General features: G+C 38.7%; 2 protein-coding genes across 2 annotated transcripts in view; one reads left to right on the forward strand and one right to left on the reverse strand.

Annotated features, from left to right (window-relative positions):
• Positions 1 to 437: 437 nt before the first annotated feature.
• On the forward strand, positions 438 to 1,508 carry LOC308273100 (F-box only protein 22-like; the record flags this gene model as incomplete). Its single annotated transcript, XM_080710217.1, is given in 3 exon segments — positions 438 to 1,330; positions 1,332 to 1,354; positions 1,357 to 1,508. Coding segments are annotated over 3 exon segments (1,068 nt in total).
• Positions 1,509 to 15,882: 14,374 nt separating this feature from the next.
• The window catches only part of NAF1 (nuclear assembly factor 1 ribonucleoprotein), a gene marked incomplete at both ends in the record, with an annotated part of 39,377 nt that continues 37,441 nt past the window's right edge, over positions 15,883 to 17,818 (reverse strand). The window contains one exon of the mRNA XM_080710604.1: positions 15,883 to 16,340. Within this exon, the coding sequence (XP_080566730.1) occupies positions 15,883 to 16,340 (458 nt within the window). The remainder of the gene's footprint in view (positions 16,341 to 17,818) is intronic.

Raw genomic sequence — 17,818 nt, forward strand, 5'->3', positions numbered from 1 at the left:
TTTTTTAAATATTTGCTGGATTTGTGTTGTTAATTTACTTTGTAATATTTTTATTTGTACTTGTGAGGTCTTCCTATATTTTTTATTTTTTTAATAATTTTTGGGGGCGGGGTAACTAGGGATTGAACCCAGGGGCATTCTACCTCTTGGCTATACCCCTCATCTTTCTTAAAATAGATTCGAAATGAGGTCTCGCTAGATTGCTGAGAGGCTTGCTAAGTTTCTAAGGCTGGTTTTGAACCTGCAATCCTCCTGCCTTAGCCTTCTAAGTATTGGGATTACAGGTGTGTGCCACGCCTACCTATATATTTTTTTTAGTAATGTCCTTGTCAAATTTGGGCATTATGGTTATGTCAGCCTCATAAAGAAGTGGTGTTGTTTCTTTCTATTTTCTAGTAAAGTTTATATAAGTTGCATATTTGGCAGGCTGGTGAGCAATGACCGTAGAGACTCCTCCTCTACAGACCCGCGGAGTACTGTGGACCCATTGGAGTGTGACCTGGATCTCCTCGGGGCTGGCAGAGGCCGGCCATCTGGAAGGGCATTGCGTGGTCCTCAGGGTAGCAGAGGAACTGGAGAATGCTGGAATCTTACCGCCGGCAGTTCTCTACATGGCTGATTCAGAAACTTTGATTAGTCTGAAAGAATGTAGTGGGCCTAAGAAAGCAAGGAAAAGAACTAGAATGGAAACCACACTTGCCCTTAAGAAGCTACTCCCAAAGCAATGCCAAGTCCTCGGGATGGTGACTTCAGGAATTGTAGTGACTCTGATGGGATCAGGTAGCCATCGACCTCAGGAGATAGATATTGGAGAATCTGGTTTTGTTCCATTATTCCCTCAACTTGAAGGAATGAAAATACAGCCCTTTTACTTTATTAGAGATCCAAAGAATTTAACAATAGAAAGAGTTCAGCTTGCTGAAGTAGGCCTTCTAGATGACCCTGAACATCCCGTCGCCCTTGTCTTTGGCTACGGTTGCTGTAAGGTAGAAGCCAGGCATTATCGGCAGTGGGTAGTCAGCACTTTCTGTGATGTGAATATCATCTTGGCTGGAGGGCAGGTGGACACCCTGTTATCACTGAATTCTGAAAAGAATTCTCTGGATATTGATGCCACAGGTTTGGCTGGTCTGTCATTTAGTGGATGTCAAATCCACAGCGCCATAGTACCCCTTGATGAAGATCTCAATGGTGTGAAGACAGTTGAGGCCGCCGCCAGGCAGCGCCTCAGAGTGGCCCACATTCCCCATCGGAACACTGTGGGCTTAAGGTCTGCGTGCACTGGCAGAGGATTTCAGTATTACACAGCCAAGGGGAATGCTGAGACGGATATATGAGTATTTTCCTAGTGTTCCTTATTTGGTTTCTTTGGAAATGGAGAAATTAGATATGACCGGATAGTCACTGGGAATTTTATGTTGAGGATCTGTAATGAGGTAAAGGATGATGGTCTGTTTCACGGCTATACAACAATAACAACAGTCATTCATCTGGGCTCATCTAAATAAAGCCGTCTTTAAAGTGGCTTGCACAGGAAATAGAAGCTTGGGGTTCTGCCTTTCCCAGGAAATAGAAGCATTTCTATTTCTAAATGCACGTGAGATACGTGAATTTCAAACAAAAATAACTTTAGCTGTGTCTGTTTTGTAGCTTTTTCTGATGCTCTGAGATCACATTGGTGTTAGTTTTTAATATATTAGATGGACAAGATAGTATAAAACATAGACCAGGAGTTAAGAATTTTGCACGAGGCATAAGCAAACCAGATGTGGCCATGGTCTTCAGTTGTAGCTGCTGTGTAAAGGGACCTCAAGTAGTCTTCCTGCACAGGAGGGTCAAAAGGGGATCACCAGGAAGATGGAGATTTAAGACATGCCATGTTTACCTCTTTTTATTGGTAGATAATCTTTTCTTTTTCTTTTTCTTTATCTTTCTTTTTTTTTGGTGGTACTGGGGGTGGAACCCAGAGGCTTTCTATTTCCGGGCTATACTCCCAGACCTATTTTATACTTTATTTGGAAAACAGGGTCTCACTAAGTTGCTGAGAGCCTCACTAAGTAGCTGAGGCTGGCTTTGAACCTGTGCGATCCTCCTGTCCCAGCCTCTCAAGTGCTGGGATTGCAAGTGTGCGCCACCACGCCCGGCGGTAGATAATCTTTTAGCAGAATCATGAAGACATTTTTTTCTCCCTTAATAAAGGAGAAAAGTACGTAGATGGTTTGAGAAATCTTTATCTGCTTTTCAGTTCTACTAGTGTTTTTTTTTCAGAAGCTGTAAGTAACTATTATTACTGGTTTTTTAATTTACTTGTTAAAAGTGAAAGGATGATTTTTGTTTTAGTAGTCTCAAGGTGCTCACTCAGATAAATTGCTAAGACTAATAATTTGTTTTATAGGTAAACTGTTTGCTTTTTTCCATTGTAGTTCTATATAGCTAATCGGCAGACCAGAAAATTCTATCACCTTATTTTGGTTTTATATCAATAAGACATACCTTGGAAACTCATTCATGTAATATTCGGTACTCCATTGTTTCTGGTGAATGAACAAAGTATGTAAACTAATCCTTTACAAATAAATACCTGGAGTAATCAGCATTTGTCAGCTAGTTAATTTTGTCGTATTCCCAATGAAATCATTTTCAAGTTTGAATTTCTAATTACACCAATATTTAAGTAAGAGGTACGAAGAGTATCAAATTTCCCTTAATATCCATTTTTACCTTTACTTTTTTTTTTTTTTTTTTTTTTTTTTTTTTTTTTTTGGTGGTACTGGGGTTCCTGGAAACCCTTCTACCTCCGGGCTACACTCCCAGACCTATTTTATATTTTTATTTTGGAACCAGGGTCTCTTAAGCCAGCGTGGCTGGCTTCAAACCTGCGCGATCCTCCTGTCTCTGCCTCCCAAGCGCAGGGATTACAAGCGTGCGCCACCACGCCCGACCCCATTTTTACCTTTTCTCATGATGATATATATATAATCTTGATTTTTTTTCAGTTAGGCCTATTTTCCCAAAACAAAGACTATTTCTTAAGTGTCCCTTGCAGGTATGACTCTGTTCTAGACAACGGAACATGAGGGGAAACGATGTATGTCTTTAAATGTGGAGTGACCTTTTTTTTTTTGGCCCTTTTCTTCAAGCTGTTGCGTGGAATGTGAATCTGGTCATGAACTATCCTAGACACAGCCGAGGAGGTGGCTCGCCATAGAGGAGGAAAACCACACAAGGATTCTGGGCCCCCGTACACTTTGTTGAAGCCCCTCCATAATGGACCTGGGCTGCATGTCTCTCTTCTATTTGCAAGTCTGAAATTAACATGAGCTAGCTTAAGCAACCTTTTTTATTTTTCAGCTCTGTGTTGGAAAATATCCTTATACCATGAGATGATTGGTTGTGTGACATTTTTGTAATGGTTGGGTTTGTTCTAACAGGACAGTATAAAACTTGAATAGTAAGCAAAATCAAGTGTGTTGACATTATTTCTATTTTTATCACTTTTCTTTTGTAGTACTGGGGATGGAACCCAGGGGCATTCTACCTCTGCACTACACCCCCAACCCTATTTTTTATTCTTTACTTTGAAACAAGGTCTCATTAAGTTGCAGAAATAAGTAGCTGAGGCTGTCTGCAAACCGGGATTCTCCTGTCTCAGCCACCCAAGTACTGGGATTACAAGCCTGCGCCATGACACCCGGCCATGTTTTAATCACTTTTCTCCCAACTTTTCTGTCTATAGATTTGTTCCTTGCTATATATAATAAAAATACTTAAAAGTTAAAACAATAAAAAATAAAGTTGTACACTTAATTCTTTAAATATTTAGTAGAACCAAATGGCAAAGCCATATAGGCATTTTCTGTAGAAAGCTCCTCCCCTCTTTAATTTCTAATTAATAATTAAGAAATTTCTCTGATATTTTATTTCTACTTATGCCCATTTTCCTGTTTGTTTTTCTAGAAATTTGACTACTTCACTTAAGTTTTTAAATTTATTGGCATGAAGTTACTTGTTTTTTTTGGGGGGGGTATTAAGGCAAACAGTGCCACCTAGATTGTTTATTCAAATGGGAATCACCAATTAGATAAAAATCACAGTTCAACAGCAAAAACTCTTTCTCTTGGATGTGCCAGGCATGAAGTTATTTATATCATACTCTTATTTCCATAAACATAGTGTTATGCTTACTTTAACTGCATGAATATATTTAAGGAGATTTTCTTCATGAAATCATAATAAATTGTAAAAAGCAGAATTCCTAGGACCACAGGCAAGAAAGACTGTTTTCCTCTTACTCTCCACAAAGTTTAATACTACTGCTGGTATAGAACAATAATAATTTTTATAGCTTCTGACATACTCAATATATTTCTTTTTATCTATTTTTTGACTTAACAAACTGAAAATAGTATTCTACTCAATTTATTAGTATTTTTAAAAGCTTATTTGAATGGCTAACTTTTTTGGCAAATTTTTACTTTTCATGTATAATTTTTGGCAAATCGACTGACAGGCTGTGCGTTACATTTTGATTTAAATGACTACACAGATAAAATCTGCACCAAACAGCATTATTAATAGGATGCAACATTCACTCATTTAAAATGCTTCAAGTTATATATTTTTAAAGCACATGAATGCAAAAAAATTTACAGCTACCTATTTTATGTAACTTTTCCCTAACCTTTATTCATAGAAATTTATTTCTATGAACAGTTTTGAAAGCAAAACAAAAGACTTATGTAAATGTTTACCAAATTATCATATAAATTAATATCATCATTATCACACCAAATTGCCTCTTTAAAGTAAAATTGCCTCTTCTAAAACAAACAAATAAAATTAAGATGTAACAGATGCATTCAACTCAACAGATCTTAGAAGTCTAAGTTGTTGCTAGAAATAATCAAAATAAATCCTTAAAATTGGCACATCACACTAACGGGTACATCCCCATCAGTACTTGATTGATATTTGGGCTGGATGTTTATAACCTGTATACTAATTTTTAAAAAGTCTATAATTTCTTACTAACTTACATCAATTTTTGATGCAACTAATTTACAAATTATTTTCAAAACAATTCAACTTCCAACTAATTAATGGGTACCAGAATATTATGAGGTTTAACCCAGTGGAGTATGCATAAATGAAAAACTCTTAGAAATATACAGCTTAATTAAGAAACTGCTATCACAACAATCCTTATGGAATCTTGAGAGAAATAGGCAAAAATTATAAGCAGATGGATAGAAAATTGTAACTGAATTGACTGAGTTGTTTTTTATTATTTATTTATTTTATTTATTTATTTATTTTTGCAGTACTGGGGATGGAACCCAAGGGCATTGTACCTCTGATACAACCCCAGCCCTATTTTTAAGTCTTTTTCTTTTTGGGGGAGGTACTGGGGATGGAACCTAGGGGCGTTCTACCACCGAGCTACACCCCTGGTCCTAATTCTTCGTCTTCATATTTTCTGAAACAGGGTCTCACTGAGTTGCGAAGGGCCTCGGTAAGCAGCCGAGGCTGTCTGCCTCTTGAAAGCTGGGATTATAAGTGCATTCCACCATGGACTTATATTTTTATATTTATATTTTATATATTTTTTAGTCTTTTTATTTTTGAAACAGAGTCTTACCGGGTTACAAAGGGCCTCGCTAAGTAGCTGAGGCTGTCCACCAACTGTGATCCTCTGGTCTCTGCTTCCCAAATGCTGGGATTACAAGCGTGTGCCACTACGCCCAGCTTGACTCTGTGTAATTTTTAAGTATGTATAATCGATTTTAAGGTATATATTGGTATTAATTATGAACGGATCAATTTCTTAGCACTGTCTCAAACATATTTAATAGTTTTATCTTCCTAGTTCTAGTATTCTTAGGGGGGACACTGGAAATCAAACCAGAGGTATTCTACATCTGAGCTACACCCTCAGCCCTTTTAATTTTTTTAATTTTTGAAACAGGGTCTTGCTAAATTGCTGAGGATCTTACTAAACTGCTGAGGCTGGCTTCTAGCTGCAATCCTCCTGTCTCAGGCTCCCCAGCACTGTGATTACAGGAGTGTTTTGCTGTGCCCGGCTTGTAGCACCTCTTTTTCTATTGAGTAATTCCAACTTTTGACAGTCTTGTAGTTTATCACTGCCTTGGGGAGGGCAGCGACACCCAAATGGTGGTTACCAGTTCAGATCCTAAAAAGCAGACAACTGGGTTCAATATAATTTCATCAACTGCCAATGGTAAGAAATGGGACAAAGTCTTTCATCTATACAAGTTCTCCTTTTTCCTTCTTTGTAAAATAATAGTTATTTTCTGCCCCAGCAAGTTGTGGAGATTTTTAAAAGCACAAAGTATATCCCTCTGTGGCATGAACTGACACCTCCCTGGTCATTCCAAACATCAGCCTGAGTGGCTGCCTACATCCTCCTTCCTGCTCTATCCCATGCCTACCGCTGCCAATCCTGCAACCCACATGCCTGAAACTCCCACCTCCCGTGCTCATCTGCCCATCTTAACCACTAGCAATCCTCGCGCACTGCTTTCGTGGATTCCTAGCCCGCCTCCCTCCGGTTTTGCCCCTCCAATTCATCCTCTAGCAGGGTGACACTTCCAAAACATGAGCCAACAGGTGTCAGGAGCCCAGTGTGGACTTGGTGGCTCGCCTTGCCCACTATTCAGGATGAAATCCAAACTCCTCAGGGAGGCCCCTAGGGCTGCCAGGTGGCTTTCAGTTAACCTCCACTTTCAGGGACCGTACTCTGCAATCTCATCTCCAAACCCTCTTCATCTAACACACCTACCAAAGTGACTGAACTGTGACAAAACTCTGTTTCACAGATTCAAAGCTTCTCTCAACCTTATTTTGAATTTTCTATGATTCAGCCCCAAGATCAGGTTCTTTGTGAATTTTCCCCAAGCTTCCTCCATCCCTACTTAAGGTAGCGTCAACCTCTGTCACTTCTGTTCCCACAGTAGCCTGTACAAACACCTGTCTGTATGGGAGCACCTGGCGTCCTTGTTTGTACATGTATTTCCTCCCATTGTGCTCTAAGGGTTGTTTCCTCTGCATCAGATAAATGACCAAGAATGAGCACAAAACATGTGCTCATTGAATGAATGAGGGCATCCAAGTTCAACGGCGCTTCAATCCCAATTCCACTAGGACAGCTCGTTAAAAGGCATATTAACAGCAAATTATCCCTCCCCACCAGTTGCTCCAAGAGATATGCAGATTTTTGCTTTTAATAAGATATGTACTATACCTTAAAATACATATTAAAATATATTCTTTTTTTGTGGTACTGGAGATGGAACCCAGGGACATTCTACCTACGAGCTACACCTCCAGTCCTATTTTTTAGGTTCTTTTCTCTCCCTCTCCCTCTCTCTCTCTCCATATATAGAGATATATAGATATATGTGTATATCCCTATCTATCTGTCTGTCTATCTATCTATCTATCTACATATATAGGTGGTACTGGGATGGGACCCAGGGGATTTCTACTTTCAGGCTATACTTCCAGACCTATTTTATATTTTATTTGGAAACAGGGTCTTACCAAGTTGCTGAGAGCCTAGCACAAGTAAACGAGGCTGGCTTTAAACCTGCTTGATCCTCCTGTCTCAACTTCTCAAGTACTGAGATTACAAGCTTGTGTCACCACACCTGGCTAGTCTTTATATTTTTTGAAACAGAATCTTACTGAGTTGCGAAAGGCCTTGCTAAGTAGCTGGGGCTGTCCACAAACCGCGATTCTCCTGTCTCAGTCTCCTGAATGCTGGGATTAGAAGCATGCACCATCACACCTGGCTGAAAAAACATTTATTTATTTATTTATGTATTTATGTATTTATGTATTTATGTATTTATGTATTTATTTATTTATTTATTTATTTATTTATTTATTTATTTATTTATTTGTGGTACTGGGGATGGGACCCAGGGGCATTCTACCTCTGAGCAACACTCCTGGCCCTATTTTTTTATTCTTTATTTTGAAACAGGATCTCACTGAGTTGCAAGGGGCCTAAGTAGCTGAGGCTGTCCTTGAACGGAGATCCTCTGGTCTCAGCCTCCAAATGCCGAGATTGTAACCATGCACCACCTTGCCTGGCTTGAGCAAACCTTTTAAATGAGCATTTGCAACAGTCATCACCACTTACTGACACTGGGAACAACCACGAAGTGTCTATCCAGTTCCGAGCTACACGCAAAGGTATATGAATGTGTGGTCTAGAATTTTAAGAAAACTTAAGTATTAACTAGCATGATTGCATATATTTTTTGGGTAAGGATCTATTTGTTTTGCTTTTCTATAACAAATGTAAATTATGTTTCTCTGAGCAAGAGAGTATATACAATCTGCCAGGTCCTCCCCTCAAAGGAAATGAGAAGATACCTTAACCAGTTAGGCCTAAGAAATTGCCTTCATTCTGGCATTGCCTCCATTTTCGTCTCTCAAAGATAGTTCTGAATAATTTTCTGTGTTCCACTGTCTTTTTTTCCCCTGCTGTTGACATTTTTATAATTTAGTGTTTGTAGAATTTCCTTAAATTTTATGAGCTTGCTCATAATTCACTCTTTTACTACATTATGCCTGGAATGAACTCTGTAAGATGAAGACAACTAAACCTATTGAGCTAAATCTATTAAGCTGTTTGGTATAAGGATGATTTCCCATGTACAATCTAAACTTGAATTTCCTATTGGGCATGAACATACATGGTATTTTCTAGATAATCTAAGACTAATAAATGTTTCCTCTACTTCTGGCTATAGAAGTCTTCCCTACCAAATATTATTTAGGCCAGTTTCTTTAAAGAGATTCACAGATACATTCTTGCAAGTATAGTAATTCTGTGAGATATTGAAAAGAGATATTCACAGAATATAATTCTAGAAAAACATTTACATATGCTACAAAAAAGGAAAACCTTGGGATAGATTGTCTTTGCCTGCAGCCCTTTTTTATGACTCTACTGATACTACCAAAGTCAAGATGAAAACCATAGACCCTCTCTCCGAGAAACACCCGTAATTCAGATTTTCAGTGGGATCCAAAACACTGCAGAACAAAAATTCCGGGTTAGGACTCACAGAGCTTACACTAAAGAACAGGGGCTCCTCAGCTTAATGCAAAAGACTGAGTACCTCTCCTGGGCCTGTGATCTATAAACTGTCTTTACGGTAAGATGAAGTATTTCTGAGAAATGTGTACTACCATGAATTTCTGCCAAGCCCTTCTGTATTGGGAAGGGAAGTGCTGGGAATTGAACCCAAGGACGTTCTACCTCCAATATACACCACCAGCCCTATTTTATTTTTTCGTGGAAAACATTATCTCACCAAGTTACTGCGAGCCTTGCTAAGTCACTGAGGCTAGACTTGAACCCGAGATCCTCTCAGCCTGCCAAGTACTGGAAATACAGGTGTGCACCACCCTACCTGGCTCAGACTTTCTCTACTGAAAAACATTTCCCAAAGTGTGCGCTATGAAATTATGGTACAGGAAGAAATTCTATGAAGAAAAAATAAAACTGAAAAGTAATAAATTCCATAGACTGTTAAGATTGAAGCATGCCTACCTTGTAGGCAATTCTGTATGATTCAAAGTAACAGTATTTGAATATATTAATAAAATTAATGCCTACAACTATTTTCTTCTCCCCTTAAATACATTTATGTTCATAATCTTGCTGAACAGATTTGAACTTATATTTGCTGCCAAACAAATATAGCAGTAATTATACTTTGTCAAAAAACCAAACTGATGTTAAAGACAATTAATCATTCGCTTTGAATGAATCAGACACTAAGACAGCTCCCATAATTGAGTCTGACGGAGCCGAATCATGCCTGAGATACCACACTGCGTGATACATAATCAAACAGATATTTGCAGGAGCTGTGGGAGGGGCAGAGAACAAGCATTTTCTAGCACTCCTGCATGTCATGGGAGCACAAAATAAAAGGCTTAAAGAGGTACAATAACAGGTTTTGCACACTGCACTGGCTATTGGTACAGAGAACATTTTAGTCCTCTCTATCACCTGAACACTACACACCACCATCAACTATTTACCACATTTTAATAGGGATTCTATGCTGATTGATTTTAGTTCTTTGTACTTCTGTCTTATCTCAAACATCTACCCTCGATACAAACAAAAGGCTTTTACCACATGAACAGGGTCAATTTGTTCTGTTTGGGGGATAGAGGAATAGGACCAACTACAAGGTACCCCATGTGAAATTTATTCCCACCTCATTAACCTCATATAAGTAGAAATAAAAGGTACTGAACAACTAAATAGGTGCAAAAAACAGGCTTGCTGTATCAGACTTCAAATATAGACACATGCTTAGATACATATTGTATATATAATAGTATACATACTTTTTTGAATGTGCAGAGGAAAATATTCAGTTTTTTTTCATTACCTATATTCATTATTCTTTTACCATTTGAAATACAAATTTGTACCTCATTTTTAGGACACTAAGTAACTGTACATGTCTAACTTAGTAATGATAACCATTTGGGTACCCAATACACAGAGTCAAAAATAAGAGGCCATTGTTGGTAAAAGTGAAAAACAAGTACTCTGGCCAAATAAAGGATATTAAGGAGATATGTTCAATTCTAATTTTAATCATAGTAAACATTTTATTTTTCTAAAACATAATTGATTATAATCCATATCTACCCAAACCCAAATGCATATAACCCATATCCATATTCAAATTTGTATCCATATACATTTAGGATCATTACAGAATGAGAAGACAGACTTTGGCAATTGGAAATTTATTTGCAGAAAAGGACACAAATGTACAAGTTTTTTTAACCCTAAATATATTAAATTATAAAGTATAGCTACAATATTACCTGACAAAAAGTTTTATAAATAATACAATTATACATTTTTATATTTTCCAGCTTAAATTCTACAAAATACATCTACTTTTCATATCTAGATCTCAGAGCTTATTACTGATAGTAAAAACATAATGTCAGAATATTTTGTAAATATATAATGTGGGAAAGCATGAATTCATTAATTCTATAAAATGTTAACCTAAGCCAGGTGTGGTAGTACATGCCTGTAAACCTAGCACTTAGGAGGCTGATATAGGATTGCAGATTCGAGGACGGCGTCAGCAACCTAGGGAAACCTTGTTTCAAAACAAAACAAAACGGCAGAGGGTATAGCTTGGAGGTAGAATGCCCCTGGATTCAGTCTCCAGTACTATCAAAAAAAAAAAGTTAATCTATCTTATTAACTTTTCTAGAAGAATCTGACAATATATAAATTCACTCTCCCTAGTACTTAATTATAGAAATACAAGACTGTATCTTTTAAAAATTCTAAATACCCTGAGTATGTAAAGACAGTGTTGTAAATAAAGAATTTTCTCAAGCCCACCTTAGGTATCTTAGCTAAACAGATTGGGAAAGAGTGAAAACTAGAAATTATTTTTCATCTTTTTCCTTGTACTCTCTACTTGAGTCATATAGAGTTGAGAGGAATTAACTTTTCTGCAACAACAAAAAAAAAACTCCATGAGATGTTAAAAAAAAAGCTAGTAGAAAACACTAAAACCAATTAAACATAGTCTTATAATTCACTATGTAAATTTATAAAATCAAATCTGAATACAAGCTATTATTATTTAAATACATATAAATGACATATTACCTCTGAGATTCCAGGTCTCCTCAAAATACTGTGATTGTTAAGAAGCCTTGTCCTTGAAACACACACTAGAATTTTTAGTATCCAGGGATGTAAACGTCACCTGTGTTGAGCAGCTTCAAATCAGCCCACTGGGACGCAGAAGCCAATCATTCTGTACTCATCGGATGGCCTTAATTTTTTGAAATGTGCTTAATTACTACTCACCAGCTATAACCCAGCCACAAAAGCAGCACACTAAGTGGGTGTCTGTATGTGTGTGTGTGTGTGTGGGGGGGTGAATCACGATGTGGGTGGGAAGAGGAGAGGAGCTGGGGAATGAAACTGACCAAATTATGTATGTCCGAATATAATAAAAAATCAAGGTAAGAAGATCAACATACCAAAGTAGACAATAAGAAAGCACTCTACAGTCTTCATTTCCCCCAAACAACGATGACCTCGCTACACACAGGTTTGCTGCAATCGCTTCTCATTTACGTCTCCCCTACGCCCTCTCATTATAGATAACGTAGGGCCTATTTCTCATTTCACTCACAGAAGACATTTTGGTATTTAACTCTAAGACAGCCACATGAACTGCCCTTCCACAAAATGTCCTCCTATGGTCTGAATGTCTTCTCTAAAATTCAGGTAGAAATTAATTGCCATCGTAAGCTTATTAGGAGTGGGACCTTTAAGAGGTGATTAGACGAATAGAGGGCCACTTTAATTGGGATTGATGGCCCTTAAGGAAAAGGCTGTTATCTTGCTTTTGCTACTGACAAAGTAAGACCCCCACCAGGAGAGCACCTTGACATGGACCCCCCAATTTCTCAAACTCAGCCAATACATTTCATTCATTATAAACCCCCAGTCTGTGGTATTCTGTTCCAGCTGCCTAGAATAAAATAGGGCATGTCCTTTGGTATGATCTAAAATGGTATTCTACTCCAGGCCTCCAACTAGACAGTCTCAACCTAATTCTTTCAATATCTATTTCTACTAAGTCGACTAGTCATCCAATTACTAGACCTCACTACCTTTTTTGTAAAAACGAAAGTTGTCTTAATACAACAAATGCATTAGCTTAGGCAAAATTTTAATTCCATGCTACTGCATTTGTTCACTGCAGATCTGCAATCATCTTTATGTAACCATGTGGACGTCCATCTACTTTTAAGAATTTAAGAATTCTCTATTTGAAGTGAGAAATTATGTGAAGAGAACATCTTTACAATTTATCTATCAGCAAAGAGTTCAAATATCTAGGGCCACATGATTTTAAAAACAGCACCACAAAATTAAGATGGGGAGTGATGATAATTATAATTATATCATTTTTCTCTTACAAATAAGAGACAGTTGGTATCTTTGTACTGCTCTAACAAAGTCCACACACTGGGTGATTTATACACATGTATTGGCCAAAGTTCTGGAGGCTGGGAGGTCCAACCTGAGGGTGCCAGCCTCTTTGACGAATGAAGGCTGCTTATTGCTTCCAAGACAGTGCCTTGCTGGTGTACTCTTCCAAGGAGTACAGGGGATTCTTAGTGGGAAAACGAAAGAGAAAAAGGAAACTAAACCATTTTTCTGTAGCACTTTTACTTATTTTTGGTACTGGGGATTGAACCTAGCGGCCTTCTACCACTGAGCTACACTGCCAGCCCTTCTTTAAAATTCTGAAACAAGAGTCTAAGTTGCTAAAATGGCCTTGAACTTGTGCTCGTCCTGTCTCAGCCTCCCATCTACTGTGATTACTGGAGTGTGCCACTTCCAACCCTTTTATAAGGAACTAATCCACTGATGACAGTGAAGCCTCCATGAGTCATTTATATCCCCAAAGACTCTACCTCTTACTACTATAACAGATTAAATTTAAATGCATGAATTTTGAGAGGGACACATTAAAACCACACCAGCTGGATTCTTCTTAGGAAAATTCCAAGCATGAACTGAGTTGATAAAATACATCTCCGTGCACCAAGTGAGGTGCTCAAGGAACAATTTTTGTAACTATTCTTTTATTTCTCTTTTCCTTGCCACAAACCCTAAACTCTCTTGTCTACCCAGAGAACTCACTGAAGTTCTGGAGTGAATAGCCAAGAAACTAGAGTAATATATTTATCCAGAAATATTTGCAGAAAAAGGATAAATTCTGAAATTAGCTACCTGAGCTTTCACCTATTGAACTCAAATCTTGAGATAAAGTCCAAGAATTTTTTTTTTTTTTTTTTTTTTTTTTTTTTTTTTTTTTTTTTTAGTGTGTCTGGGGATGGAACCCAGGGGCATTTGACCTCTGAGCTACACTCCCTGCCCTATTTTTTTATTCTTTATTTTGAAACAGGGTCTCACTAAGTTGCGGAGAGCCTAAGTAGCTGAGGCTGTCCGCGAACCGCGATCTTCCGGTTTCAGCCTCCCAAATGCTGGGATTACATGCGTGCACCACCACGCCCGGCAAGAATGCTCATTTTTTAAACAATTATCACGTGATGTCAGGGTACTCAGTTTCAAAAGCCTGAATTAAGTATAAGAAGGCGAATTGGGCCCAAGTGGCTTAAGTACCAACTTAAAAGCGAACCAAGGATCCAACAGAGTAATTCGGTTCTGTCTTCTTGGATGTTAAATATCCACTGTCAGATGCCATCATCTGAGGCGTACAAATGTTAAGGTCTTTTAAATGCCACAGTGACTATAACCACTCAGTACTTACCATCTTGCATTCTCCCTATTCTTGGAGAAAAGGGTTTGCTTCTATTGCTTTTGGATGTCTCACTTACCCAACCAGAAATATTCTACCAACCAGAAGAGACAGTACTATCTACTACGAAGGTAAGGCTTAAAGAGACGCTTCAAGAAAAAAAAATGACAAAAGCGCACATCTAATAAAGCAAAGGCACACGGAGGCAGTGCTCCATGAGGCGTGGATTAGGCGTCCTGCAGAGCTAGCTCAACAGGGAGACAAGCCGGAGCTCCACGCAACCGGGTTCCAGCGCGGTAGGAATGGCCTCCAGGTGATGCCGGCGTGCAACACTAACTTTTGTTTTCTAAGTTAATTGAAAACTGAAAGACTGGAAGGCATTAATTTAGTAGAAAGTGCTAATATCAGAGAGAAAACTGCATCTCAATAGTTAAGTGATCTTAAATTTCCAGGAAACCCTTAGGCTCATTTAATAAATGAGAAACAGTTTAGACTATTCTAAAGAACTCTTTTAGTTCTAAACTTCCATAATTTCTCTTACACTTACACTTGATTTAAAAAGTCACTGCTCATTTAATTAAAAACTCTAAATTCAGTCAGTTGTTCGATACATATTTACTAAGAACCTCATGTGTGCCAGACTTGTGAGAATCTGGGAAAGATATGGAAGACAAAATTCCTCAACACATTTTAATGTCAAATTTATTAGATAGCAGAGACTTCTGCAAGGAAATCTGCTCAGATAATGAAACCTAGCCTACACATGATTAGAAAGTATTAACTTCAGAGGTCTGCCACTATATAAGGCTTTCTTCTACATACTCAAAGGTCTGCCACTATATAAGGCTTTCTTCTACATACTCATCTGCTTTAAAAAAAATTAGGGTTATTTAAATAATTATAGTCAAAATAAATTCAAATATTTATAAAAAGTTTATTTTATAGGCTCTCAATAGGACTTCAACATCTTATTTTCAGACTATACCAAAAAGGCAATGAGTGTTCAGTATATTTTAATCCATGATGAAACCCATCCCACATCCATTACTACATATGTTGTTTATTGGGTGGGCATGACTGGAGGCATGATTCTAAGTTTTAATTAAATATTACATAATTGGATCTCAAGAACTTGACCTGAAATTTTCATATGAATACAACTTCATAAAAGTTACAAATATATATACTGAGTTACAACTGAATCATTTAGTATTTTACACTGCTTTTAAAATCTATCTCCATAATCCTTTTCCTTAAAAAAAAATCCTTAACATATAACATGAAGAGTCCACATTTTGTGTATATGTGTGGAGGGGGGGTACTGGGTAGCATTCTACCTCTGAGCTACACTCCCAGCCCTATTTTTTGTTTTAATTTGAAACAGGGTCTCACAGGGTTGATGAAAGTCTCACTACTTGCTGAGGCTGTCCTTGAACCTGTGATCCTTGGCTGCAGGTGTGCACCCGCTAAAAGCCCACATTTCTATGGAGATGCAGGCATGTACCTAATAGTAAGGTCCAAAATGAGGAGAACTGTTCTCTCCAGGACAGGGCGGGGGAGGCGGGGGCGGGGGAGGCGGGGGCGGGGGCAAGGAATAGGGCAAATTGAGCAAGTGGGGAGGCAGGGGAGGGACCAGGTTGGGTGCAGCCCAGCCCATGTTTACAGATGGGGGTGGGGGCGGGGGTGGGGGCAGTGGGAAGTTATGCATGTCAAACCCCGGAGGAGGAAAGGGATATTGTGGCATAATAGGATTATCTTGTCTCTGAGGTGGAAATCCCAAAGTCTCCTGAGATACCAGATGTTCAGAGTTATAAAACTGTTGTGGCTGAGGCCTGCCGTGGCACTGGCGAGGGTATCTGCCCCTGGAAAATCCTCGTGTGAATTCTCTGTTGCGATATGCTTTTGAATGCTCTGAAGAGCTAGAAGCATTCCAATTCTGATGTACTTCAGCAAAATTTTCACCTTTAAGCGGGGGGGAAAAAGGCAAAATTAAAATGGTAACATATTGAGGAACACTGAAAATTTCAGTAATGCTTTTTCTTTAATTGTCAAATATGTAAGGTTTAAAATTATAAATTTTAAATTAACTGAAACAATAAAGCTTAGAGGAATAGGATCAAGATAAAGAAAGCCTAGCAATTCCAGCCAAATACTACAGTAAAACCTGCACCCTCACCCCACCCCTGCTATCCCAAAGGCTTGAGTAGGGAGCCTAAACTTCTACCCTTAACTACCTGTAATGATGCACCTCAACCCCAGGCCAGGAGGGTGTCAGGGGCAGGGTGAGTGTAGCACCAGCAACAAGACTTCTCACAAATGATAGTGGGGACACGGAAAGCACCTGAACTCCTGTCTCCACCAGCAGTGCAGAGGTGCTCTTCACCTTGTGTACTGGGGGAGACCAGTGGGGTCAGAACTTCCATCACCGCCCACAGGTGCCACGTCATCCTGTACTGGTGCCCTGAGGAGTGGAGAAGTGCTCCTACCCTCCCAGGCACAGGAGAGGATCTGGTGGGGAATCAGAGCATCTGCCCTTGTCCAGCAGGAATGGAGGACCCCTTATCCTTGAACACCAACAGAGGCTAAGAGGGAAAGCTGGACTTCAGTCTACCCACTTTCTTGAAAAGTAAACAACGCAAGCTAAAACAGAAGATTTACACACGATCCAAGTTTCATCATCCCCGTCATATCCAGGTTTCAGTGAAAAGTGACTTCAAGGAGAACCAGGACATTTTCAAGTTCATTGAAAAAAGGAAATCAACCAAAGCAACACAAAGACGTTATAATTAAGAAAATGTAGTCATAAAATGCTTCAACAAAAAAATTGGGAATGTTCCTAAACAGCACTGACACTGGTGACAGCACAGGAAAAGGTGCTGGTGTGGCAGCAGAGTTCAGAGCGACACTGCAGAGCCCGCTCATCACGGCAAGGAGTGAGTCCACAGAGGTGCTCACGGAACACTGGACACCACGCAAAAAAACAGAAACAGCAAACCTAGATGTGAGTCTTACCCTCTTCCCAAGAATCAAGTCCCAATGTATCACTGACTTAAATGTAGAATGCAAAATTATAAAACTCCTAAAAGGTGCCATAAGAGAAAATTTAAATGGCTTTATAGTCATAATTTACATGAAATAAACAAATGATAAGCTGAAGCTCATTAAAAGCAAAAGCTTTCATCTGTGAACGGAACGACATGCAAAGCTACAGAGAGGGAGAAAATATCTGCAAAGACCGTTATTATAGTCTGCATTTAAAATGTCCCCACACTGGGTGAGGTGCATACATCCATAATCCCAGTACTTGGGAGGTGAGACAGAGGATCCCAAATTCGGGACTAGCTTCAGCAAGTTAGTGAGAATCTCAGCAACTTAGACCTATTTCAAAATAAAAATATCTTTAATAAGGGTTTCGGAGTATAGATTCAGAGGCAGAATGT

The sequence above is a fragment of the Muscardinus avellanarius genome (genome assembly GCF_963383645.1).
Source record: "Muscardinus avellanarius genome assembly, chromosome: 14".
Lineage (NCBI taxonomy): Eukaryota > Metazoa > Chordata > Mammalia > Rodentia > Gliridae > Muscardinus > Muscardinus avellanarius.